We start from the raw sequence: 27,188 nt of genomic DNA, 5'->3' as shown, positions 1-27,188 counted from the left end.
GTGTGGGAGGAGATTTCAACCTGTTTAAGTGGAGACGCTGGATGATATTTCAGAGTCCTCTCCATTCTCTGAGTTCTCATGCCAAAGTTAATAATAATCAAATGTATTTTGAGGGACTCAGGAGTGCATGGCTGCTTCCCAGTCTTTTTAATGTGTAGATTATAATGACACCAGATTATGAGGTCATGACATCTTTGAGACCTTTCAGCTGATAGAATAGAAATCCCTCCGTCTCTCTTTCCATATAAGCATACAGTGGCAAGACAACCCTTTGGAATTACCTGAATTTCTGCATAAATTGGTAAATATGCATTCAATATAGACCAAAAATACAAAAACTTGTGTGGTATTAGTTTAAGCACACGGTTTGTCTGTTGTGACTTCGGTGAAGAACAGACCAATTTTTATGACCAATTTATGTGGAAATCGAGGTAATTCCAAAAGGTTCTCTCACTTTTTCTTGCTACTCTAAGTCTTTTCCAATCCATTTTTTTATAAACCTCCAGCCAGTCGTTGAATGTTTTGTACACCTGATTCAACTAATCACTAAACCCGTGATTAGTATTTGAAGTGATTAGATACCAAATGTGATCTATCTCTGAATGTGCCATGATACAACAGTGTATTGTTTTGTATTGTCAGCTGCCTAACTTCAATAATAAAGTATTGATACCAGGAGGTGTGTACAGATGTATCTTTCTTGCGAAGTCTTGGCCATGCTTAACTCTGGACACGCATCTGGTGGACTGGGACACACACACACGAGAGCTGGGGGCGATAATCCGAAAATGATCGACACCGACTATATCAATCACTTATCGCAGGCATTTTGCTGATATCGTTCATTACAATAAGTAGCCTATACTAAAGAAATGTAAAGTTTGAAATGAAATAAATTTGCTAGTATGAGTGATAATTTAAAAAAAATGTGACAATTGATGGCTACAACCATCAAACTAGTAGTTTTAAAAGCTAAAAAAACGTAATGTTATAAACTTATTGTTCTATTTATCGTTATTGCATCAATTCAGGATATGTATCACGATAGGAATTTAGCTCTAATAGACACACAACACACACACACACACACACACACACACACACACACACACACACACACACACACAGTTAGGGTTGACTTGTAATCATAAAAATTCCTGTCTTAGGTCATTGGGTGAAAATGTTAAAAGTAGCATGTGATTTTATTTCATCTGGTTGGCAGGGATTGTTTTCCTCCTCCAGTGGAATCTTACATCAGTGTATTCAGTGTATTCCTCTTGTCCAAATGGAATTGTGCAGTGTGATGGCGATTGCATTGTCTGTGGATCTATTGGGGCCGTATGCAAATTGAAGTGGTTCTACGGTGTAAGGTAGGGGTGATTTATTCTTAACCAGCCTTACAAAGCACTTCATGATGACAGAAGTGAGTGCTACGGATTAATAGTCATTTAGTTCAGTTACCTTTGCTTTCTTGGGTACAGGAACAATAGTGGCCATCTTGAAGCAAGTGGGGACAGCAGACTGGGATAGGGAGAGATGGAATATTTCTGTAAACACTTCAGCCAGCTGGTCTGCGCATTTCCCTTTGTAATCTGCGATTGTCTGTAGACCCTGACACATACATCGTGTCTGAGCTGTTGAATTGTGACTCCTTTGTGTCTGTACTGACATTTTGCCTGTTTGATTGCCTTACGGAGGGACTACTGATGTAGGTTAAGATTAGCATGAGGTTGTAAGTAACAAGAACATGGTACAAAACTTTACATTTAAATGGCTATTGTCTAATGTTAATTTGACATCCTTGATACAATTTCTTTCTTGACATTTCCACAGCAAAACCAGCCCAGTTGCCTTAGATAATCAAATGGTACCAAAGAATGGTATTAAATGATTTACTGTTTGTATTCAACCATATTCTCAGTCACCTTGCTGTTGTTAAATGTGGTTGTTTGCGCTTTCAGATTTGTGCGAATGCTGCCATCCACAGTTTCTGCTTTAGGTAGGTTTTAGTAGTCACATTGGGAAAAACATCCCCTATACACTTCCTGATTAACTCTGTCACCGTGTCTGTATATACGTCAATGTTATTCTGAGGCTTCCCGGAACATATCCCAGTCCTCGTGATCAAGACCATGCTTCAAGATTGATTCCGATTTGATCAGACCAGCTTTGAATAGACCTTAGCACGGGTACTTCCTGTTTTTTTTTAGTTTTACTCCTTCCTGTCTATTTCTCTCTCTCCCCTCTCTATTGCTGTCTCTCCCCCTCTCTCTACACATTCTAATCCTCAGGGGATGTACTTTTGTTTATCAAGAAGTTGTCTTTTGGTTGTTTAAGGACTGTCATCTTTTTCCTTCCTATAAACTGTAGTCATAGGACTATCCCTCTGGGTGAAGGTTGAGGTTATTCTAGGTGCTTCTGTAAAGTTTTGATTTCCTATTCTTGTTCATTTCACTTCTGTTTCTCTAGAGCTGCAATGACCGAGGAGTCTTATAACTGACCGTAAACACACATTCTTTTGTGACTATTGCTGACATTAAAATAACTACTCACACAATGTGCTATTGTCACCTAATAAGACAACATGAACAATGATTATCTATTATATCGTCAAGATAGCCGAGTGACCGCACTAACAATTGAAATTCATGTCCTTAATGATTGAAGGCAGGTGGATCAGGTGAGACATTCTAGTCAATGAGAGGACAGATACGCGTATGAACAACAGGCACAACTAAGTAGTTGCCGGAATGCCACGTGCATCCACTTATCAGTACTTTTGTAACAGCCTAAACATTACAAAACTTCTGTTTATCATATAAGCCTCATGTAATTCTACACTCTCCATAGACCTCCATAGACCAAAAGAGCTGATCTCATGCGGACAGATTTTGGGCAGAGCAAATGCTCTCGCTTCGCCTCTTCCTCTGACATGAATGAACACTGAATTAACTCTCCCTCACACAAGTTGGGGAGTGATGTGCTACCACACAGAGGAGCAGGTGGATGGAATGTTGTCAACACAGACTCTCCTCCACCTCCATGGCTCACGCACGCACGTACACGGGGGAAACAGAACTATGTTAGGCCACAGCGGTATTTGTGAGAAACTATGGGACAACTACATACACCACTGTAGTTTACTATGGGACAGACTGCCACTGTAGGACAGACAGCCTGTTAGGACATGTAAATAACATGTCACAAAAAGGTGTGCCTATGTGATAGGTCTATAGCTGGAGAGGGAGGGACAGAGGATAGAAACCAATCAGTCTCATGAATTACCTAAACTGATGAGCGGTTAATGAATGTTGGCTGTCACATTAACAACTATCTTGCCCCCTTACCCCTCACCTGCCCCCCCCCCCCCCCCAGCTCTCTTCTCTCTCTCGCTCTCTCTCGCTCTCTCTCGCTCTCATCTCTCGCTTCTCCCACCTGCCCCATCCTCTCCCTCTTTCACCCCTTCCACACAGATGCACCCCGCTGCCCAGCTCGACAGGAGCGATGGGATGTGTCAACTAGGTACTTCACTTACAAACATTTAACACCTACCAGGGATGAGGGGGTTAGAAAACAGGGGGGGGGGGGGCAGGGTGAGGGTGATGTCAACTAGGTACTTCACACATTATCCAACACTCCACATGAAGGAAGTAGGGAGGGGGGAAGAAGAAGGGAGGATGGGAGAAGGGTTGGGGTATAATAAAGGTGGGGAAAGGGCTGGTTTCTCAGAACTAGATTGAAGACTCACTCCGGCCAACAACAACAAAAAAAAATTGGGGGGGGACAAGTACAAACTTCATGGTGTAGGCCATTCAAAGAGTTTGTGTCTGATGGTGCCCTCTGTCATCGGCCTTCCCCCTTGGTTGAGGAACAATTGAGAACAAAAGAGGAAAATCCTAACCACCTCCCCTTCCCCATTTGTGCCATATCAGAGGACTCCTGGGCCACGTATTGAGATGTGCCTTTTGGTGATAAATTGGAAAGGAGACTGGAGTTGGACTTTGCTTACTCCTAGACTAAAATGTTCTCTGGAGAGTAGGTTTAATCTGTCGTTTTTAAAGCTGGGGAGAGAGTGTTGAGAGGAAGGTTAAGTCTGACAGAAGGCCTTGTACAAGTTTAGAAAGATAGTGAAAGATAACATGCAGGGATAGACACAGCCAAAGGTCTTGTGTTAGAGTAGGGGTGAGACCGGGACTAGTCACAGGGCTAGACTGAGCCCAAGGCATTGTCTTACATAAAATGGAGTTGACATGACACCAGAAATAACACAACGCCAGAGACCAACAAACTGACCTCCCTCTCACACCTCTTCCTCCCGCTTTTATCCCTTCTCACCCTCATCCCTCTTTCCCTCCTCAGTCTATCCCTCAATCTCCTCCTCCATCCTTCCCTCTCTCTGCTCACCTATTGTACCTGTCGACCTTGTTCTCCTTTCCACCTTGCCCCTCTCTCTCTCTCTTTCTCTTCCATCATCCCCCATCCTCTGCCCTGTTTCTCATCGATACCTGACAGCATACTGTATGAGTGTATACATCTGGGGCTGCGTCCCAAGTTACACCTTATTCTCTTTTATAGTGCACTACGTTTGAGCAGGGCCCATAGAGCTCTGGTCAAAAGTAGTGCAGTGTATATGGAACAGGGTGCCATTTGGAACTCCTTCGGGGTCTCCCAGGCCCATCCCAGTATCAGGTCTCTCCACAGTCCTGGATCACATCTGATCTCTGCTCATGATCCAGTCTGGGGTGAAGAGATGGTGACTGTGCAGATACTGATCCCTCAGGTCTGGGGCTCTGGAACCAGGACCAGACAGCTGTCTATCTGTAAACTCCGCTTTAAACCAAACTCAGCTTTAAGCCCAACCCTGCTCTCCATCCACACACCCGCGTGGAGCTTTTGACCCAGTGGGCATTTTCTAGCATAGTCTACCTGGTACAGTACCTACTGTAGTCTGGGTGACATCAAGAGCAGACTCAGGAAAGTTGTGTAGTAAATGATCCATCTTTTATCTCTCTCTCTCTCTCTCTCAGTAGATGACACAGTCCTGGACCATGTAAGGGAGCTGAAGGATAAATCTGCAGTGTTTCTACCAGAGCGAGAGACTAGAGGAGCGAGGGAAGAGGAGGAAGATAGAGGAATGGGCGTGGGGAAGAATACCACCTCTATGTCGATGGAGGGAGGAGAAGGGGCAAAGTATGAGGAGGAGAACAAACACAGCGCAGACTTCTACCCCATTCCGGTACGCTGTGTGTGTGTTCTGTCTGTATGCGTGCATTTGTTTGTGTGTGTGTGTGCTTGCACTGGGGATTTAGTCAGTTAAAGTGGCAATCTGCAGTTACTACATACATTTTTAAAAACTTATAAATGAATGATATTTACCCATTTTTATTCTTAAAGAATATAACTTATAAATGCCTCATGAGCTTAGTTCAACTGTCATACCCCATCAGAACCCAAAATAAATGTGTGTAGACACGGCCTTAAAGCATGCTTAAAACTATAATTTTATTATCATGGATAGTCAGAGCCATGGATGCCAGGCCCATTCCTCAGCTTCTTACCAAAGCAGGGGGTGAGCACTGTTATTGTTTCAACCACGTATTGGCCCTTTAAGGGTCATCAAGTTGACACACTGACAGAGGAGTGATGGTAAAGACAGGGTTTGTCCACCATACACAGAGACCTGTCATTAGGATCACTTAACACTTGTCAGGGTCACACACGCACTGACGAACATCCACACATGCAATGTTAGTCTCCATGTCGTGCCAGTTTTGTTCTGGCCATTTCCTCTTGGTTGGAGCACAGTCCCGTCATGTAGGTCACACCACAAATCAACAATAACGGTTTCCCTAGCCACGCACACACACACACACACACACACACACATAATACTGTACTGAGGAGCCCAAACACCCTCTCTCGGTTTTGAGTCACTCAGAGATTTATGACTATAATATATCCTGTTTGTTATAAGTATCCCATTCACATGCTCCTGTTACTGAATGGCTGAATAGGACAGAGGTGGATAAAGGGACACAATGGCTCTCCTCAATTACCTGTACAGCCAGTCTCCCTCCCTTCTGTCTTTCTCTTCCTCCTCTCTTTGCTTCTTGCATTCATTCTTTAATCTCCCCCTTGTTGTCCTCTCCATAGCTCTCTCCCAAGGGTACTAGTTTTGTGACGTCTAGGGTTGTGATGTCTGGGGCAGCAGGTAGCCTAGCGGTAAGCGCTTTGGGCCAGTAAGTGAAAGGTCACTTGTTTGAATACCCGAGCCTACAAGGTGAAACATCTGTACATGGAACAACACATTTCACTCCACCTTTCCAGTGTGTGCCTATAAAATATATTTTTTTCATTAACCAATGTCCATTAATACAAATGACAGACCTTCAGTTCATTCTAATTTCTCTCATCTGATGGCTGCTCTGTCAGCAGTAATATTTCCCAGCTAGTGAAAGATAGGCAGTAGGTTGGAATGTGTCCCCAGGAAAGGTACTCACACACACACACACACACACACACTTGAATGCCAATGACATTTAAGTCTGAACACGAGTAATTTGTTGTTTTGCATGCCTGGCAGATTAGATGCAAAGATGGATGAAAGTATGCAAAGACGCATCCTCAAATCAAATTTAGACTAATGCCACTGTGTGTGTGAGAGACCGTCCTATACTTTGAACTTCATCTGTGATTTGCTAACCAAGCCACAGACGCAGAACAAACATCTACAACAAACAGGACACAACACACACGCACAGTGATGTCATGACCTTGCGTCCCTACAGTGTATGTGTGTGCAGCAGTGTGATATATAGACCAATGTAAAAAAAATAATAAAAAAATTCAGTCACATACACCGGATAGATGCAGTGAAATGTTTTGTTGACACATTTCAGACATAGTAGTACTGTGCCCCTGGAGGGTTAAGTACCCTGCTCAAGGGCACATAGACCATTTTCCCCCCCACCTCGTTGGCTCGGGTCTTCAACTAATGAAGAAACTGATGTACTTATGGCCCAGTATTCCCAGAGATCATTTTCCAGACAAAGTGCAAAGGCTCCCAAAGCAACACCCATGCTGTCCTTTGTGTGTTATGTCTGATGGTTCTGTTAACCTTACCCAATCAGCATCAATGTCCTTGCTTTCCTTGAAATGTTCTCTCTTTGCGTATGTGAGTGTATATAAGTTGTGCTACTTTGTATAATGCAGTGTGAAATGTTTGTAAAATACTTACTGGGGTGAGGTTTTTGCAGTGCAAAAAAGCATCACTGTTGTCAAAACACTGCATCACTGCAAAGGCACAGCCACCAGCATAACACTATGGAAGTGTGTCATTTCTCTACCCTTACATTGGCTTTATACAGTTACATTTCTGAAAGAAATGCCTGTACAATAATAGAGGGATAATGAAATATGGGTCCTTGGTACTCAATGTTTCATAGTTAGTTAGCCCATATCAATGATTGACATGTCTGTGTATGTAGTGTAGTAGGTGGTTAAAGTATTGACATGCATCTGTCTGTGTAGGTGGTGGTGAACGGAGTGGAACAGGCCGCTGGAGAGCAGGACACTGAAGACACTGAGCTGATGGCCATCTACACTAAAGAGATCCAGGAAGGAGAGAAGGTACGAGACACGCACGCATAGTTTAAACTCCTAACTCTCCCTTCTCCTCTCATACCCTCTCACTCACCCTGTCCCTCCCCTACATCCTTTGTTTATCCCTGCTCTTTTGATCATCCTCTCCTCTCTGTCACTGTGACTCTGCACTTTTCCCTTGTGAGAGAAAGATAAGTCAGAGGCAAGAGGAATTTCTCGCCGGTGTCTGCTTGAATCTCTCCCTTTTCTCTCTCTCCCTTTCTGAATCTCTCCCTTTTCTCTCTCTCCCTTTCTGAATCTCTCCCTTTTCTCTCTCTCCCTTTCTGAATCTCTCCCTTTTCTCTCTCTCCCTTTCTGAATCTCTCCCTTTTCTCTCTCTCCCTTTCTGAATCTCTCCCTTTTCTCTCTCTCCCTTTCTGAATCTCTCCCTTTTCTCTCTCTCCCTTTCTGAATATCTCCCTTTTCTCTCTCTCCCTTTCTGAATCTCTCCCGTCTTTTACACTCTTGCTGAATTGTTCAGCCTTTCCCTCTTCCATGCTGAATATTCTTCTCCCATCTCCTGCCCCGCTGTCTGTTATGTTGCTGTGAAATCATCAGTCTACAATATGACTGACTGTTCTGTAGTTAGTCTCCAGGGAGGTCTCCCAACAGGTCGATCGTGAGCTACCAGTAGCTTGCAGCCCACCTATGAGTAACTCGTCAAAAAATTCTGAATAATTTAGGAAACTATAAAACAGAATTTGGGGGGAAAATCTCAGATTTTATAGGGCCCTTTAGTTGTTTATTAACCATTTATTTTATCAGGTGTATTGACAGAACTTTGTCATGTACACCAAGTATCCGGGGAATAGTTGCAGGGGACAGGAGAAGAGAAAAATGCCTATTTGAAAGCTACAAAAAAACGATCATGTCCCATTTTTAAAAAGTAGCTCTCATGATAGAAGGTTGGAGACCCCTGCCCTATATAGTGCACTATTTTTGGGTGTGGTTAGTTTCAGGTTTTGACCTCCCTAAGGCAAACACACATTTTTTTATTTAACCTTTTTATTTAAAACCTTTTATTTAACTAGGCACATAGAGATTACTACTTGTAGGCTTAAATACACTTAGTCTAAAAATAAAACTTCAGTCTTAACCATTTGGTCCAGAGATTGTATACCCTGTGGTGTGTGAGGGTGTACAGTAGCCTACATCTATAGTCTAAAACACTGTCTTCTCACCTTTGCGTGTGTGTGTGTGTGTGTGTGTGTGTAGAGTTCCATGTCAGACACGTTGGACAGTGCAGACAGTATGGACGCCAGGAGAATGGACATGATCTACACCATCGAAGACACACCTCCCTGGTACCTGTGTATATTCCTGGGCTTACAGGTGAGACACACACCCACAGCTCTGGTACCTCTGTTGTTTTGCAAGTACCAGATAAGCATGTGTTGTGTGTTTGACTGTCTGAAATATGTATAAATGTAATCTAAATAATGTGGCTTCCTCCTTGTCTCCTCTCCTTCATCTGCACTGATGTGAAAGCTAATTCCTAATAAAGTTCCTCTCCCTATTGCTTTCACCTGTTCATCATCAGCACTGATAAAGGACAAGAGTAGACAAGTAGAGGAAGCCACTTAAATTCAGACTGTAAAAATGCAGCTAAGCTCAGGCCTAAAAAATGCCATCTCACCGCTTATTTGAGTCACTTCCTCTTTCCTGTTCTATAACCCGTATCATGTAACATAGTTACATCAGGAGTGGGTAAATTAAGCCCCTCCCCTTTATACTCATGCTTATGAAACATACTGGTATGCAAGTTGATGCTCGGCTTCCCTGTCACAGAGACCTCAATAACCTCAATCAATATTAACTCAGTCAATATTTACACAACAGTCCTGTCTATTAACATAAACACATACACACTGTAAAAGGCCATCACACACAGTGACACACACATCTCATTCTAACCCTCTCTCACCTCTCTCTCCAGCACTACCTGACGTGTTTCAGTGGTACCATCGCGGTGCCGTTCCTGCTAGCTGAAGCCATGTGTGTAGGGTTTGACCAGTGGGCTACCAGTCAGCTCATAGGAACTATCTTCTTCTGTGTGGGAATTACCACCCTGCTACAGACTACACTGGGCTGCAGGTACACACACACACACACATACATACCTGCATGCATGCATGCATACATACATATAGTTGAAGTCGGAAGTATACATACACTTAGGTTGGAGTCATTAACTTGTTTTTCAACCACTCCACAAATTTCTTGTTAACAAATTATATTTTTGGCAAGTCGGCTAGGACATCTACTTTGTGCATGACACAAGTAATTTTTCCAACAATTGTTTGCAGTCACATTACTTAATGTATAATTCACTGTATCACAATTCCAGTGGGTCAGAAGTTTACACACACACACAAAGTTGACTGTGCCTTTAAACAGCTTGGAAAATTCCAGAAACAATGTCATGGCTTTAGAAGCTTCTGATAGGCTAATTGACATAATTTGAGTCAATTTGGAGATGTACCTATGGATGTATTTCAAGGCCTACCTTCAAACTCTGTGCCTCTTTGCTTGACATCATGGGAAAATCAAAACAAATCAGCCAAGACCTCAGGAAGAAAATGGTAGACCTCAAGTCTGGTTCATCCTTGGGAGCAATTTCCAAATGCCTGAAGGTACCATGTTCATCTGTACAAACAATAGTATGCAAGTATAAAACCCATGGGTCCATGCAGCATCATACCACTCAGGAAGGAGACTCGTTCTGTCTCCTAGAGATGAACGTACTTGGGTGCAAAAAGTGCAAATCAATCCCAGAACAAACAGCAAAGGACCTAGTAAAGATGCTGGAGGAAACTGGTACAAAGGTATCTATATCTACAGTAAAATGAGTCCTATATCGACAACCTGAAAGGCCGCTCAGCAAGGAAGAAGCCACTGCTCCACAACCGCCATTAAAAAAAGCCAGACTACGGTCTGCAACTGCACATGGGGACAAAGATTGTAATTTTTAGAGAAATTACCATCGTTATGTTTGGAGAATAAAGGGGGAGGCTTGCACGCTGAACACCATCCCAATCGTGAAGCACGGGGTGGTAGCATCATGTTGTGGGGGTGTTTTGCTGCAGGAGGGACTGGTGCACTTCACAAAATAGATGGTGTCATGAGGCAGGAAAATTGTGGATATATTGAAGCGACATCTCAAGACATCAGTCAGGAAGTTGAAGCTTGGTCGCAAATGGGTCTTTCAAATGGACAATGACCCCAAGCATACTTCCAAAGTTTTGGCAAAATGGCTTAAGGACAACAAAGTCAAGGTATTGGAGTGGCCATCACAAAGCCGTGACCTCAATCCTATTGAAAAATTGTGAGCAGAGCTGAAAAGGCATGTGCGAGCAAGGAGGCTGACAAACCTGACTCGGTTACACCAGCTCTGTCAGGAGGAATGGGCCAAAATTCACCCAACTTTGTGGGAAGCTTGTGGAAGGCTACCAGAAACTTTGACCCAAGTTAAACAATTTAAAGGCAATGCTCCCAAATACTAATTGAATGTATTTAAACTTCTGACCCACTGGGAATGTGAAAGAAATAAAAGCTGAAATAAATAATTCTCTACTATTGTTCTGACATTTCACATTCTTAAAATAAAGTGGTGATCCTAACTGACCTAAGACAGGGAATTTTTATTAGGATTAAATGTCAGGAATTGTGAAACTGAGTTTAAATGTATTTGGCTAAGGTATATGTAAACCTCTGACTTCAACTGTACATGCATATATATACAGTACCAGTCAAAAGTTTGGGCAACTTACTCATTCAAGGGTTTTCATTTATTTAATTTTTTACTATTTTCTACATCGTATAATAATAGTGAAGACAACACTATGAAATAACACATGGAATCATGTAGTAACCAAAAAAGTGTTAAACAAATCAAAATATATTTGAGATTCTTCAAATTGCCACCCTTTGCCTTAATGACAGCTTTGCACACTCTTGGCATTCTCTCAACCAGCTTTGAGGTAGTCACCTGGAATGCATGTCAATTAACAGGTGTGCCTTGTTAAGTTCAACAAGGCACACCTGTTGTGTTGTGACATGGTAGGGGTGGTATACAGAAGATAGCCCTATTTGGTAAAATACCAAGTCCATATTATGGCAAGATCATCTCAAGTAAGCAAAGAGAAACGACAGTCCATCATTACTTTAAGACATGAAGGTCAGTCAATCTGCATTCTTCAAATGCAGTTGCAAAAACCATCAAGCACTGATGATACTGACTCTGAGGACCACCACAGGAAAGGAAGACCCAGAGTTACCTCTGCTGCAGAGGATGATAAATTACTTTAACTGGACATCAGATTGCAGCCCAAATATATGCTTCACAGAGTTCAAGTAACGAGACACATCTCAACATCAACTGTTCAGGGGAAACTGTGATTCAGGCCTTCATGGTTGAGATTTTTGGTTCCAACTGCCATGTCTTTGTGAGACTTAGAGTAGGTGAACGAATGACCTCAACATGTGTGGTTCCCACCACAAAGCATGGAGGAGGTGGTGTGATGGTGTGGGGGTGCTTTGCTGGTGACACTGACACTGTGATTTGTTTAGAATTTAAGGCACACTTAACCAGTATGGCGATCACAGCATTCTGCAGCGACACGTCATCCCATCTGGTTTGGGCTTAGTGGGACTATGACACAAAACACACTTCCAGGCTGTGTAAGGGCTATTTGACTAAGGAGAGTGATTGAGTGCTGCATCAGATGACATGGCCTCCACAATCACCTGACCTCAACCCCAATTGAGATGGTTTGGGATGAGTTGGACTGCAGAGTGAAAGAAAAGCAGCCAGCAAACTGCTCAGAATATGTGGTAACAATGTGGAAAAGCATTCCTCATGATGCTGGTTGAGAGAATGCCAAGAGTGTGCAAAGCTGTCAATGTAGAAAATCGTCAAAATATAGAAATTCCCTTGAATGAGTAGGTGTCAACTTTTGACTGGTACTTTTATAAACACACATAGCTAATGCAGGCACCTGGGAAAACTAGGCAAGTGATTTGGCTATTCTTTCCCCTTGTTTGGTTTTAACAATAATCGAGACTGTGGGAGGAGACCTCCATTGCTTCACATTCTACACAGTGTGGTTAAGGAGTGTATTATGAAATAGGGTAGGTATGTTGGTGCTAGGAGCATAATTATGCACTATGCTGCATTCATACACCCCATCCCCCAGGTGGCAGGCAGAATCAACTGGGTCTAGGTGCTGAACAAAGCCTTGATAAAGCCATAAGTTTTACCTCGCTCTACAGGAAACTCTTTCCTGCTTCTTTTCTCTCCTCTACCTCTCTCTACAGGAAACTCTCTTTCATTGTTATTTTTTTTCTTTAATGTCTTTCTCGCTCTCATTGTGGTTAGAGGTTAACATTTTACTCAGTGAGTTAGTGACTTGAGATGCCCTTCTGTTCTCTCCCTCTTTCCCTCACTCCTCTTGCCCACATTTTCTCCCCCTCTATCCCTCTCTAGAAATATGATATCCTTTAGAAATGCCACAGCCAGGTTTCATATTTGTTGCCATGGTTATTATTGCTACCAAACGTGAATGTGATGCTCGATGCCATGCCACGTCATTGTAGTCTTGTCTGTTGTTTGTAATTGTGTTTGTGCAGTCTGCCTGTCTGTCTCATGGCCCGGATACAGCAGCATTGACGGGACATCACTGTACACACACACACTGGACACACACACAGAAAGTACTCTCCTAGTCTCATGGCCTTGAGTGATTTCTTTTTGAAAGGAGAGAACGAAGCCGTATTTTTACTTTTTAGCCATTAGTGTTTTGTCTAACAGTCAGGTACAGCCTTGAAAAGAACTGCAGACAAACACCCACACTCACTCACCCACACGCGTACACACACAGACCAGCGGTAATGGCGGATCTGTGTTTGCCTGGCACACACACACTCCGCTCAGGGAGAAACAAGGCATTCTGCCACATAGGACTACTGTGAAAAATGGGTCGATGTAATTTTAGCTGTGGCCAATTCTCCTGTCTTTAGTCCTGCAATTAGGACTGGTCACACAGAGAAGCATGCACAGCACTGTCTCATACACAGAGGACTAGCCTCTACATAGCAATCACACAGATGGTAAGATCATGCACTAGTCACAGTTGTTGTTTTTCTGTGTGCCCTGTAGTAAACCTTAAAACTGTGAACTCAAAGAAGAATTTTAGAAATTGTTAGTGAGATATCTGTTCTCTGCTCCATCATGTCTCGCTGACAACACGCTCACACACCGGCTGCTTGCCGACTCATCCAAAGTCACTATAATGTCCATCTTTTCACTAATGACCGTCATCTTTGTGTCACAAATCACAGCTATCTGTGTCACCCTGGCAACATGGATAAGGTGGGAGTGGAGGGAGGGAAGCAATGAGCACTGTGGTAGAGGGCTGGAAATCAGGGAGAGCTGGATGAGAGGTAGGGAGTTGATGTGGACTGAAGCATAAGGGGAGGGTGGGGCTGAGGGAGAGAGGGTGAAGGGATGTATAGAGGAAGATGAATGAATGGAGAGGAGTGCTAGTGGCTGTGTTTGAGTCATGGTGCTAAGTGAGGTCAGATCAAAAACACTAGGAAAGGTGATTTTGTGTGTTTGTGTCATTGCGTGCACAGCTGGTCCCACCTGCGGACAACATGTGACCCTCTGCGGTAGATGAGTGCTGCTGGGTAAATTGGCGTCTGTATTTGTCATGATCTCTCGGTCTCTCACCCCCCCACACACACGTCAGTGACGCTGACACTCAAATGGCCCATGTTTCGTTCTAATCTATTATTATATCAATAATGTTAGTGATATTTCATTTTAGAGCAAACATTCAAATACAAAGCAGCCTTTTAAAGGTGCATAGGGTGTTTTGCCTTTCATGCCAGCGACCCGGGTTCGCTTCCCTGCTCCACCGTTCGCTACATTAGTGTCAGAAGAGCGATAACACCTGTGAGGCCAGCGGAACACATGACCTAGCTGTGTGAGGGGGCTGAGTAGTCGACACAAGGATGTGGTTTCCCGTTTGAACGGGGCAGTGTAGTGATCCTTGCTATAGGAGCCATGTTTCAATTCACACCAAGTGGGTTAACCCCATTGGTGCGATACGTAGGGTGTTAGCCTTTTACACCAGTGACCTGGGTCCGCTGCAGTACACATTGATCGATTTTTAATCTGGTTGGTCATCAGAGTTAATGATGGTGTGTCACTGCACACTGACCAGCATTCAAATCAATGCCAATTATCAGCCAGCACCTGCTCTGTTCAAACAGCGCAGCTCTGTCAGTGTCCAGGCTGTTACTGTTGCCAAACCAGGGTAGACCCTGCTGCTCAGTGTTCACTAGTGACATCTAGCGGACAAACAGGAGAACGGTTGCTTGCACCACTGGAACCCACAGCTATAAAGGCCACAACACTGGCATAATCATCACATAACCATCATGCTATGATGACAGACTACACTTTTTTACCACTGACTGACACTAGCAATGTTTCCATCAACTGACTGGATCGACTTAGTGATAGATCAGGGATTTTACATGTGTGGATGTGATATACAGAAGAGATAAACAGAATATACTATGTTAAGTAACAATATGTACAATGTGAGTAGAGTGAAAAGTTCTCTACTGAGCAGCGAGGTAAAGTGTATTGGAGGAATGTGTGCATGTGTGTATTCTTGCTAATAGAGTAATTATGCTGCGTTGTTCCAGGCTTCCTCTGTTCCAGGCAAGTGCATTTGCCTTCCTGGCTCCCGCCAGAGCAATCCTGTCACTAGACAAGTGGAAGTGCAACGCTACAGGTAAACACGCACACAAATGCATACACCGGTGAGTACACACACCACAAGTACCTTCACTATGACCTGTTCTCACCCTCACTCTTCTGCTCACGTGAGCTGGCATCATTAGAGCTGACTAGAACCTCAGCTGGCATCGGATGAGTTTCTCAGGTTTACATCAGATTAGGCTTCCAGGTTTGGGGCCAAGGTGTATTAATGTCAGTGTTTTGGAAACATTTTATTTCACTTGTCGGTGGTTTAGATTTAGTTAAATATATACTGAAAAAAATAAACGCGACATGCAACAATATCAAAGATTTTGTTACAGTTCATATAAGTCAATCAATTGAAATGTATAGTCCCTTATTTATGGATTTCACATGACTGGGAAAACAAATATGCATCTGATTGTCAAAGATGCCTCAACAAAAAAACAGTCCGTATCTGGTGTGACTAGGGTTGTGGTGACCATATTACCGCCACACCGGCGGTCTTGAAGTCAGTCAAATTCCACGTGACCATTTAGTCCTGGTAATTAGGCTTCTCCAAGCTCTGATGCTGCTGCTAGTCAATAGTAGCCCACCAAACTTGCTAACTGCCGGGTACTCAGCACTCCATTGTCCCTCTCTTGACATCAATGCAAATCATCAAATTTATTTATAAAGCCCTTTTACCATAAACTGATATCTCAAAGTGCTGTACAGAAACCCAGCCTAAAACCCTGAACAGCAAGCAATGCAGGTGTAGAAGCACGGTGGCTATGAAAACCTCCCTAGAAAGGCCAAAACCTAGGAAGAAACCTAGAGGAACCAGGCTATGAGGGGTGGCCAGTCCCCTTCTGGCTGTGCCGGGTGAAGATTATAACAGAACATGGCCAAGATGTTCAAATGTTCATAGATGACCAGCAGGGTCAAATAATAATAATCGCATTGGTTGTCGAGGGTGCAACAGGTCAGCACCTCAGGAGTAAATGTTAGTTGGCTTTTCATAGCCGATCATTCAGAGTATCTCTACCGCTTCTGCTGCGAGTTGAAAACAGCAGGTCTGGGACAGGTAGCACATCCAGTGAACAGGTCAGGGTTCCATAGCCGCAGGCAGAACAGTTGAAACTGGAGCAGCAGCACGGCCAGGTGGACTGGGGACAGCAAGGAGTCATCAGGCCAGGTAGTCATGAGGCATGGTTCTAGGGCTCAGGTCCTCTGAAAGGGAGAAAGAATTAGAGAGAGCATACTTAAATTCACACAGGACACCGGATAAGACAGGAGAAATACTCCAGATATAAGACTGACCCTAGCCCCCTGACGCATAAATACTGGAGGCTGAGACAGGAGGGGTCGGGAGACACTATGGCCCCATCCGACGATACCCCCGGACAGGGCCACTAGAGTGATATCTTCAACCACCAACTTACCATCCTGAGACGAGGCTGAGTATAGCCCACAAAGATCTCTGCAACGGCACAACCCAATGGGTGGCGCCAACACAGACGTGAAGATCACATCAGTGACTCAACCCACTCAAGTGACGCACCCCTCCTAGGGACGGCATGGAACAGCACCAGTAAGCCAGTGACTCAGCCCCTGTAATGGGGTTAGAGGCAGAGAATCCCAGTGGAGAGAAGGGAACCAGCCAGGCAGAAACAGCAAGGGTGGTTCATTGCTCCAGTGCCTTTCCATTTCACCTTCACACTCCTGGGCCAGACGACACTCAATCATAGGACCTACTGAAGAGATGCGTCTTCAATAAAGACTAAAAGGTTGAGACAGAGTCTGCGAGACAGGTGCATGGTAATGGTCCATTTTAAATGAAAACTAATTTGACATATATTATTTAGTTTACAGTACCAGTCAAAAGTTTGGACACACCTACTCATTCCTGGGTTTTTCTTTATTTTTACTCTTTTAGAACATTGTGTAGAATAATAGTGTAGACATCAAAACTATGAAATAACACACACAGTGGGTCAAAAAAGTATTTAGTCAGCCACCAATTGTGCAAGATCTCCCACTTAAAAAGATGAGAGGCCTGTAATTTTCAGCATAGGTACACTTCAACTAGGTACACTTCAACTATGACAGACAAAAGAAAAAACAGAATCACATTGTAGTTTTTTAAATTAATTTATTTGCAAATTATGGTGGAAAATAAGTATTTGGTCACCTACAAACAAGCAAGATTTCTGGCTCTCACAGACCTGTAACTTCTTCTTTAAGAGGCTCCGCTGTCCTCCACTCGTTACCTGTATTAATGGCACCTGTTTGAACTTGTTATCAGTATAAAAGACACCTGTCCACAACCTCAAACAGTCACACTCCAAACTCCACTATGGCCGAGACCAAAGAGTAATATAATAATAATAATAATAATAATAATAATAATAATATATGCCATTTAGCAGACGCTTTTATCCAAAGCGACTTAGTCATGTGTGCATACATTCTACGTATGGGTGGTCCCGGGGATCGAACCCACTACCCTGGCGTTACAAGCGCCATGCTCTACCAACTGAGCTACACAGGACCACAAGAGCTGTCAAAGGACACCAGAAACAAAATTGTAGACCTGCACCAGGCTGGGAAGACTGAATCTGCAATAGGTAAGCAGCATGGTTTGAAGAAATCAACTGTGGGAGCAATTATTAGGAAATGGAAGACATACAAGACCACTGATAATCTCCCTCGATCTGGGACTCCACGCAAGATCTCACCCCGTGGGGTCAAAATGATCACAAGAACGGTGAGCAAAAATCCCAGAACCACACGGGGGGACCTAGTGAATGACCTGCAGAGAGCTGGGACTAAAGTAACAAAGCCTACCATCAGTAACACACTACGCCGCCAGGGACTCAAATCCTGCAATGCCAGACGTGTCCCCCTGCTTAAGCCAGTACATTTCCAGGCCCGTCTGAAGTTTGCTAGAGAGCATTTGGATGATCCAAAAGAAGATTGGGAGAATGGCATATGGTCAGATGAAACCAAAATATAACTTTTTGGTAAAAACTCAACTCGTCGTGTTTGGAGGACAAAGAATGCTGAGTTGCATCCAAAGAACACCATACCTACTGTGAAGCATGGGGGTGGAAACATCATGCTTTGGGGCAGTTTTTCTGCAAAGTGACTAGGATGACTGATCCGTATAAAGGAAGGAATGAATGGGGCCATGTATCGTGAGATTTTGAGTGAAAACCTCCTTCCATCAGCAAGGGCAATGAAGATTAAACGTGGCTGGGTCTTTCAGCATGACAATGATCCCAAACACACCGCCCGGGCAACGAAGGAGTGGCTTCGTAAGAAGCATTTCAAGGTCCCGGAGTGGCCTAGCCAGTCTCCAGATCTCAACCCCATAGAAAATCTTTGGAGGAAGTTGAAAGTCCGTGTTGCCCATCAACAGCCCCAAAACATCACTGCTCTAGAGGAGATCTGCATGAAGGAATTGGCCAAAATACCAGCAACAGTGTGTGAAAACCTTGTGAAGACTTACAGAAAACGTTTGACCTCTGTCATTGTCAACAAAGGGTATATAACGAAGTATTGAGAAACATTTTATTGACCAAATACTTATTTTCCACCATAATTTGCAAATAAATTCATTAAAAATCCTACAATGTGATTTTCTGGATTATTTTTTTCTCATTTTGTTTGTCATAGTTGAAGTGTACCTATGAAAATGACAGGCCTCATCTTTTTAAGTGGGAGAACTTGCACAATTGGTGACTGACTAAATACTTTTTTGCCCCACTGTATATGGAATCGGGTAGTAACCAATAAAGTGTTAAATAAATCTAAATATATTTGATTTGAGATTCTTCAAAGTAGCCATCCTTTGCCTTGATGACAGCTTTGCACACTCGATAAATGTGTTTCATCATCCTTCTCTCTTCTTTCTATTTCTCTGTTTTATTTTCCTCTATCTTTCTCCATTATTTCTGTCCCTCAGTGGTTCCGCCAATGTTCAACGAAACCGAGCTGTTCAACACTGAACACATCTGGCATCCCCGAATACGAGAGGTGAGAGGGGGAGGAGCACTGAAATGAGAGATGGGGGGGGGGTGACATGGGAGATATTTTAAAATTACCCAAACCATTACCTTGCATTAGTGTACAGAGAGAGGTCTACTCCTGTGTTCTGTGTCAGTGTTGTTCAAGCCCATGTTAGCCCATCAGCTGCAACTAGTTACAGACTAAAACGTAGAGTAGAAGGAGTTCTAATTGATGATGCTTGTTGAGGCCTGTTGCTGTGACTCAGCCTTTGTGTGTGCGAGCACAGGGAGTATGACAGAGGCGGTTAACTCCCATTAACCTTTTATAAGGCTTGTGTAAGTGGGTTTGGTAACCCTGTTTTGACACGTGTGTGTGTGTGTGTGTGTGTGTGTGTGTGTGTGTGAGGGGATTACTTAATGACGATGTCACGATGAATAGAATTAAAGACATGGACATTGATAGGCTTGAGGGGGAGTAGTAATTTCATTAAACAGTCATTCATTTTACAGACTTGTTCCAGGTGTTGCGATTGCTCTTATAAAGGAAAAATAAAGAGAACTTCCTCTCTATGATCACTTCTCTAAATGGTAATGATAACTGCGTAATCCATTTAATTAGGGACTTTGGCACATAAAGTACTTTATAATGAAATTACATTACAAGTTGTACTATTCTCTCCCTCTTTGCCCCCCCCCCCACACAGATCCAGGGGGCTATCATTGTGTCGTCTCTGATAGAGGTGTGTATCGGCTTCCTGGGGCTTCCAGGACTCCTGTTGAAATACATCGGCCCTCTGACCATCACCCCAACCGTGGCCCTCATCGGCCTTTCTGGCTTCCAGGCTGCAGGGGAAAGAGCAGGGAAACACTGGGGCATCGCCATGCTGTGAGTAGTACACTGTGGTTCTAGGCTTTCCTGACTGATTAGTCCCCTGTATAGTTCCCAGCCCTCTTAAGTTTACTATACTGTCTGTTGTCTCATGATGCAAGGCACATTTCTGTCAAATCCCGACAATAAAATGCTATCTTCTCTATATTGTGTTATACTAGTAGACTGATTCCTGCCCCCAGAGGCATCCTTAACCAATCAATTACCGTAACTGCCCATTACACAGCCAATCAGAAACCATTCCCAGTTGACACAGCTGCCCTGCAGAATGGAGGTGGGAACACAGTGCTACTCCAGACAGAGAGCTCTGAGTCAGGAGGTTCAGCAGAGCTGTCTGCTGGTAACTGTTTCTGTCTTAAGTTCAGTTATTCATTCATTTATTTAATATTTTGGGAAATTAGTCTTGCAACTCATCTCAAACAGCACAGCATCACATACAGTTCATTCGGGAAGTATTCAGACCCCTTCCCTTTTTCCAGTTGTAGTTGCGTTACAGCCTTATTCTAAAATGTATTAAATATTTGTTTTTCATCAGTCCACACACAATACCCCATAATAACAAAGCGAAAACACGTTTTTAGAAATTTTGGCAAATGTATAATTTTTTTAGAAATAATACCTTATGTGCATAAGTATTCAGACCATTTGCTATGACATTTGAAATTGAGCTCAGGTGCAGCCTGTTTCCATTGATCGTCCTTTAGATGTTTTTCAACTTGATTAGAGTCCACCGGTGGTAAATTCAATTGATTGGACATGATTTGGAAAGGTACCACTGTTGACAGAGCGAAAGCCAAGAAGGAATTGTCTGTAGAGCGCCAAGACTGTGTCGAGGCACAGATCTGGGGAAGGCTGCCAAAACATTTCTGCAGCATTGAAGGTCCCCAAGATCACAGTGGCCTCCATCATTCTTAAATTGAAGAAGTTTGGAACCACTTCCTTGAGCTGGCAGTTCGGCCAAACTGAGCAGCCAGGGGAGAAGGGCCTTGGTCAGGGAAGTGACCAAGAACCCGATGGTCACTCTGACAGAGCTCCAGAGTTCCTCTGGAGATGGGAGAACCTTCCAGAAGGACAACCAGCCCTGCAGCACTCCACCAATCATGCCTTTTTATGTGGTAGAGTGGCCAGACGCAAGCCACTCCTCAGTAAAAGGTACATGACGGCCCTCTTGGAGTTTGCCAAAAGTCACCTAAAGGACTCTGACCATGAGAAACAAGATTTTCTGATTTGATGAAACCAAAATGTAAATCTATGGCCTGAATGCCAAGCATCACATCTGGAGGAAACCTGGTGAAACATGGTGGTGGCAGCATCATGCTGTGGGGATGTTTTTTAGCGGCAGGGACTGGGAGACTAGTCAGGATCAAGGGAAAGATGTAGTACAAAAAGATCCTTGGTGAAAATCTGCTCCAGAGTGCACAGGAGCTCAGACTGGGGCGAAGGTTCACCTTCCAACAGGACAATGACCCTAAGCACACAGCTAAGCCAACGCAGGAGTGTCTTCTGGACAAGTCTCAATGTCCTTGAGTGGCCCAGCCAGAGCTCGGACTTGAACCCGATCAAACTGGAGAGTCTCTGGAGAGACCTGAAAATAGCTGTGCAGCAACGTTCCCCTTTCAACCTGACAGAGCTTGAGAGAATCTGCAGAGAAGACTGGGAGAAACTCCACAAATACAGATGTGCCAGGCTTGTAGAGTCAAACCCAAGAAGACTAGGCTGTAATCGCTGTCAAAGGTGCTTCAACAAAGTACTGAGTAAAGGGTCTGAATACTTATGTAAATGTAATATTTCAGTTTGTACATTTTCTTTTATCAATTACCAAAAATGTTAATTAAATAAAATCAGTTTTTACTTAGTCATTATGGGGTCGTGTGTGTAGATTGAGGGGAAAAAAACACAATTTTAGAATAAGGCAGTATTGTAACAAAATTTGGAAAAAGTGAAGCGTCTAACTTCATTGAGTTGTCAATTAATTGATTTTATTGTGTCCCTTTTTGAGAATGAAACCTTTGGATCCAGATGTCTTTATGGCAGTCTTTATAGGAGGGTTATTGCTTCTTTTTACAAATGTTTAACCGTTCTACAGACCCTTGGCTGCTGTATTTCTTACTTGTGAGCTCTCTCTCCCTCTGTCTCTCCCTCTGTCTCCCTCTGTAGGACTATATTCCTGGTGTTGTTGTTCTCTCAGTATGCGAGGAACGTACAGCTTCCTCTGCCCATCTACAAGGCTAAGAAAGGATGGACCTCTTATAGATTACAGCTCTTCAAGATGTTCCCCGTGAGTACCCTCGCGCGCACACACATACACACACAGAGATGCCCACAGAACAATTGAGAAATTCACTAGCAGGGGCGCACAAACACACACACCTAGACACACATCACTTCTCCCGGAACAGTTTGCTCTTCGATCTGACCTGTCACGGATCAAGTGAGGTCAGATCAATGGGCACACACTCTTCCATCCTCCCATTACTTGTTGAGTCCTGCTTTCTAATATTATTCACCTCCCCTGTAGGGCTGGGCGACATGACGATATATATATATACAGTTGAAGGCTTAGCCAAATGCATATAAACTCATTTTTTTTACAATTCCTGACATTTAATCCTAGTAAAAATTCCCTGTCTTAGGTCAGTTAGGATCACCACATTATTTTAAGAAGGTTGAATGTCAGAATAGTGTTTTTTTGTGTGTTTTTTTCCAGCTTTTATTTCTTTCATCATATTCCCAGTGGGTCAGAAGTTACCATACACTCAATTAGTATTTGGTAGCATTGCCTTTAAATTGTTTAACTTGGGTCAAATGTTTCAGGTAGCCTTCCACAAGCTTCCCACAATAAATTGGGTGAATTTTGGCCCATTCCTCCTGACATAGCTGGTGTAACTGAGTCAGGTTTGGAGGCCTCCTTGCTTGCACACGCCTTTTCTGTTCTGTCCACAACTTTTCTATAGGATTTGAGGTCAGGGCTTTGTGATGGCCACTCCAATACCTTGACTTTGTTGTGCTTAAGCCATTTTGCCACAACTTTTGAAGTATGCTTGGGGGTCATTGTCCATTTGGAAGACACATTTTGTGACCAAGCTTTATTTAACTTCCTGGCTGATGTTTTGAGATGTTGCTTCAATATATCCACATAGTTTTCCTGCCTCATGACGCCATCTATTTTGTGAAGTGCACCAGTCCCTCCTGCAGCAAAACTGCAAAACTCCCCCACAACATGATGCTGCCACCCCCGTGCTTCACGGTTGGGATGGTGTTCTTTGGCTTGCAAGCCTCTCCCTTTTTCCTCCAAACATAACAATGGTCATTATGGCCAAACAGTTCTATTTCTGTTTCATCAGACCAGAGGACATTTCTCCAAAAAGTACCATCTTTGTCCCCATGTGCAATTGCAGACTGTAGTCTGGCTTTTTTATGGTGGTTTTGTAGCAGTGGCTTCCTTGCTGAGCAGCCTTTCAATTTGTCAAAATAGGACTCATTTTTATTGTGGATATAGATACTTTTGTACCTGTTTCCTCCAGCATCTTCACAAGGTCCTTTGCTGTTGTTCTGGGATTGTTTTGCACTTTTTGCACCCAAGTACGTTCATCTCTAGGAGACAGAACGAGTCTCCTTCCTGAGTGGTATGATGCTGCATTGTCCCATGGGTTTTATACTTGCAAACTATTGTTTGTACAGATGAACATGGTACCTTCAGGCATTTGGAAATTGCTCCCAAGGATGAACCAGACTTGAGGTCTACCATTTTCTTCCTGAGGTCTTGGCTGATTTCTTTTGATTTTCCCATGATGTCAAGCAAAGAGGCACAGAGTTTGAAGGTATGCCTTGAAATACATCCATAGGTACATCTCCAAATTGACTCAAATGATGTCAATTAGCCTATCAGAAGCTTCTAAAGCCATGACATTGTTTCTGGAATTTTCAGAATTTTCATTTCTAGTTTAAACTTCTGACCCACTGGAATTGTGATACAGTGAAATAATCTGTCTGTGAACAATTGTTGGAAAAATTACTTGTCATGCACAAAGTAGATGTCCTAACCCGAATAGCCAAAGCTATAGTTTGTTAACAATAAATATGTGGAGGGGTTGAAAAATGAGTTTTAATGACTCCAACCTAAGTGTATGTAAAGTTCTGAATTCAACTTCATATCATGTGACGATAGGAAAAAATGTCTATCGATTCATATTATGCTCTTATCGTTTATTTCGTTGTAGCAAATCACAAACTATTTATTCATTGAATTTACAGAAAATGAGCTGTATCGGGATATGAGATTTTGGCCATATCGCCCAGCCCTGTCTCCTCCCTCCCCATTCCTCTTAATATGATCTGAAATGATTGTCTCTCTCCCCCTTCTGGTCATTTGATGTCATGATATATCTGCTGCTGTAATATAACAGTAGACACTGGAAAGTATTCTTTGCTTGCAATGGTGACTTCACTCTAATAAAGTCATCTTCATCACGCTCTCGCCCTGTCTCATTTAAAGTTTCACTCTTCTATTACTATTTACTTAAGAATGTGGGAGAAATGGAGTTTTTCAAATTATGATAAAATTTTAAAAGCACCCTGAAGCAGCATTCCACCAAATGTCAACTATTTATGAAGCTGCTCTTTAGTGTTGAACTGGTGACCTCACAACTCTCCCATACTTGAATAAAGTCATCATCATCACTCTGCTACAGTTATTATAGTGCTCTTCAGTGTAACTCACCAGGACATACTGTATGTGTTTTTCTGTGATTTGACGGTCATATTTAACCCTCCCCCTCAGATCATCATGGCCATCCTGGTGTCATGGCTGATCTGTTTCATCTTCACTGTAACCAACGTTTTCCCGCCGGAGAAAGACAAGTATGGTTACTACGCCCGCACTGACGCACGCCAGGGGATACTGGCAGCTGCACCTTGGTTCAAGATCCCCTACCCCTGTGAGTTACCCCTTTTTTATGTTGTTCAACCTTGCCCCTAGCTAAGTCCAAACTCTTGATAAGAGCATTCAACAGGTTTGTAGCTTCCTCAAATCTAGAATGTTGTGTATTGAGTTTTTGTTTTTACCCATAGTTCAGTGGGGTGTTCCTACGGTAACAGCAGCAGGGGTGATAGGTATGTTCAGTGCCGTGGTCGCTAGCATCATCGAGTCTATCGGGGACTACTATGCCTGTGCCCGACTCTCCTGTGCCCCCCAACCCCCTGTTCACGCCATCAACAGGTACCTGACCTTGCTCGCATAGGTCCTTGCCTAATGCACATCATAGAAAAGTTTTCCATAAAAGTAGCATAAATCAGGTTAAATCGAGCAGACAATGGTTTGAATCATGACTTGAGATCCGTGTGTGTACCTGTAACTACCTTCCAAAACAGACACAAACGTTTTTTCTGTTTTTCTTTCTCTAGGGGTATATTTATGGAAGGTCTGTCCTGCGTGTTGGATGGGCTGATGGGGACAGGAAACGGCTCTACTTCCTCCAGTCCTAATATAGGCGTGCTGGGCATCACTAAGGTAACCATTACACATCAACAGAGTCCCTCTGCGAGTTCTATACAAATATTACATATTTATGTTTTAATTGAGGGGGTTCAATTCATCTCGTTCGTGTAGGCATTTTATTTTTAACCGGACAGCTATGTTGGCTCAAAACAAAAGTGACTTAATTAACCATCTGTAGTACTTAGTAGGATTCTGTGTTTTCCCATGCAAAAATTATTCCTGATTAAAAACACCATCAGCCTTCCCAACTTGTTTGAAAATTCAAACATACATTTTACAGAAAAGAGATGTTTGTTTCTGGACGATGCACCATGCTGCCTTGTTGACATCATGACGGAGTGGCGCAGATTACTGTTCCATTTGAGAAAAGTGCAACTCCATCCCTGCTTTCGCCCGATGTGACAGGCCATTGACAGTTCATCGCATGTCAGAATAAAAAAACTCCCTCACTGACTAGTAATTTGCTTAGATCTTATTAGCTCTGTAGAGTGGGAACAGTTTTATTCTTCCTGATATTCTTTGATTCGCTCTCTCACTCCCTGCTGCTCTCTGATTGGTCCTCCAGGTAGGCAGTCGGCGTGTGATCCAGTACGGTGCTGCTATGATGCTGCTGCTAGGGTTGGTGGGTAAATTCAGTGCGTTGTTTGCCTCCCTGCCTGACCCTGTCTTGGGGGCGCTGTTCTGTACCCTGTTTGGAATGATCACAGCTGTGGGACTGTCCAACCTGCAGTTTGTAGACCTCAACTCCTCCAGGAACCTCTTTGTTTTGGGCTTCTCAATCTTCTTTGGCCTGGTGCTGCCCAGCTATCTCAAACAGAACCCTCTGGTCACTGGTGAGTGGAAGACAAGTTAGAGTGCACCACATAATTAGCTCAATGGCCTACTCCTTCAGTGTTCTCACACATTATAAAATAACTGGCTAGCTCTCTGAACCCTCTCTCTGTCTCTCAGGTATAGTGTCGCTAGACCAGGTGTTGAACGTGCTCCTGACCACAGCCATGTTCGTAGGGGGGTCAGTGGCATTTGTGCTGGATAACACTATCCCTGGTGAGTAGACTGCTATCACACTCAACGTTAGTTATAACACTATTGCTGCTGAGTAGACTGTGCTATCACTGTTAATTATAACACTATCCCTGCTGAGTAGACTGCTATCACACTCAACGTTAGTTATAACACTATTGCTGCTGAGTAGACTGTGCTATCACTGTTAATTATAACACTATCCCTGCTGAGTAGACTGGACTGTTGCTGTTAGTTAAAACTTCTTCAGGATCGTTGTCCCTTCCACAGGATGGTTGAGCTAACGTAGGCTAATGTGATTAGCATGAGGCAGAAAGCTTCAATACTTGTTAATCGAACTGTGCTGTCCAATTTACAGTAGCTATTAGTGAAAGA

General features: G+C 43.3%; 1 protein-coding gene across 4 annotated transcripts in view; it reads left to right on the top strand.

Annotated features, from left to right (window-relative positions):
* LOC124036449 (solute carrier family 23 member 2-like) overlaps positions 1-27,188 on the top strand; it is a 62,346-nt gene that overhangs the window by 28,560 nt on the left and 6,598 nt on the right. The window contains exons 1-14 of one of the 4 annotated variants that reach the window (XM_046351049.1): positions 3,382-3,522; positions 5,028-5,236; positions 7,531-7,629; positions 8,857-8,973; positions 9,578-9,735; positions 15,358-15,446; positions 19,362-19,432; positions 20,109-20,290; positions 22,451-22,571; positions 25,074-25,230; positions 25,364-25,511; positions 25,697-25,802; positions 26,356-26,623; positions 26,742-26,837. In XM_046351049.1, coding sequence (XP_046207005.1) covers positions 3,474-3,522; positions 5,028-5,236; positions 7,531-7,629; positions 8,857-8,973; positions 9,578-9,735; positions 15,358-15,446; positions 19,362-19,432; positions 20,109-20,290; positions 22,451-22,571; positions 25,074-25,230; positions 25,364-25,511; positions 25,697-25,802; positions 26,356-26,623; positions 26,742-26,837 — 1,870 coding nt within the window. In that variant the 5' untranslated portion in view covers positions 3,382-3,473. Of the gene's footprint in view, positions 1-3,381; positions 3,523-5,027; positions 5,237-7,530; positions 7,630-8,856; positions 8,974-9,577; positions 9,736-15,357; positions 15,447-19,361; positions 19,433-20,108; positions 20,291-22,450; positions 22,572-25,073; positions 25,231-25,363; positions 25,512-25,696; positions 25,803-26,355; positions 26,624-26,741; positions 26,838-27,188 lie in introns of those variants that run through there. The other 3 variants (XM_046351050.1, XM_046351052.1, XM_046351051.1) reach the window with 3 other exon arrangements.

Source organism: Oncorhynchus gorbuscha, linkage group LG05, assembly GCF_021184085.1.
Source record: "Oncorhynchus gorbuscha isolate QuinsamMale2020 ecotype Even-year linkage group LG05, OgorEven_v1.0, whole genome shotgun sequence".
Lineage (NCBI taxonomy): Eukaryota > Metazoa > Chordata > Actinopteri > Salmoniformes > Salmonidae > Oncorhynchus > Oncorhynchus gorbuscha.
Note: the sequence above shows the minus strand (reverse complement) of the source record. Positions and strands in the feature narration are given on the sequence as shown.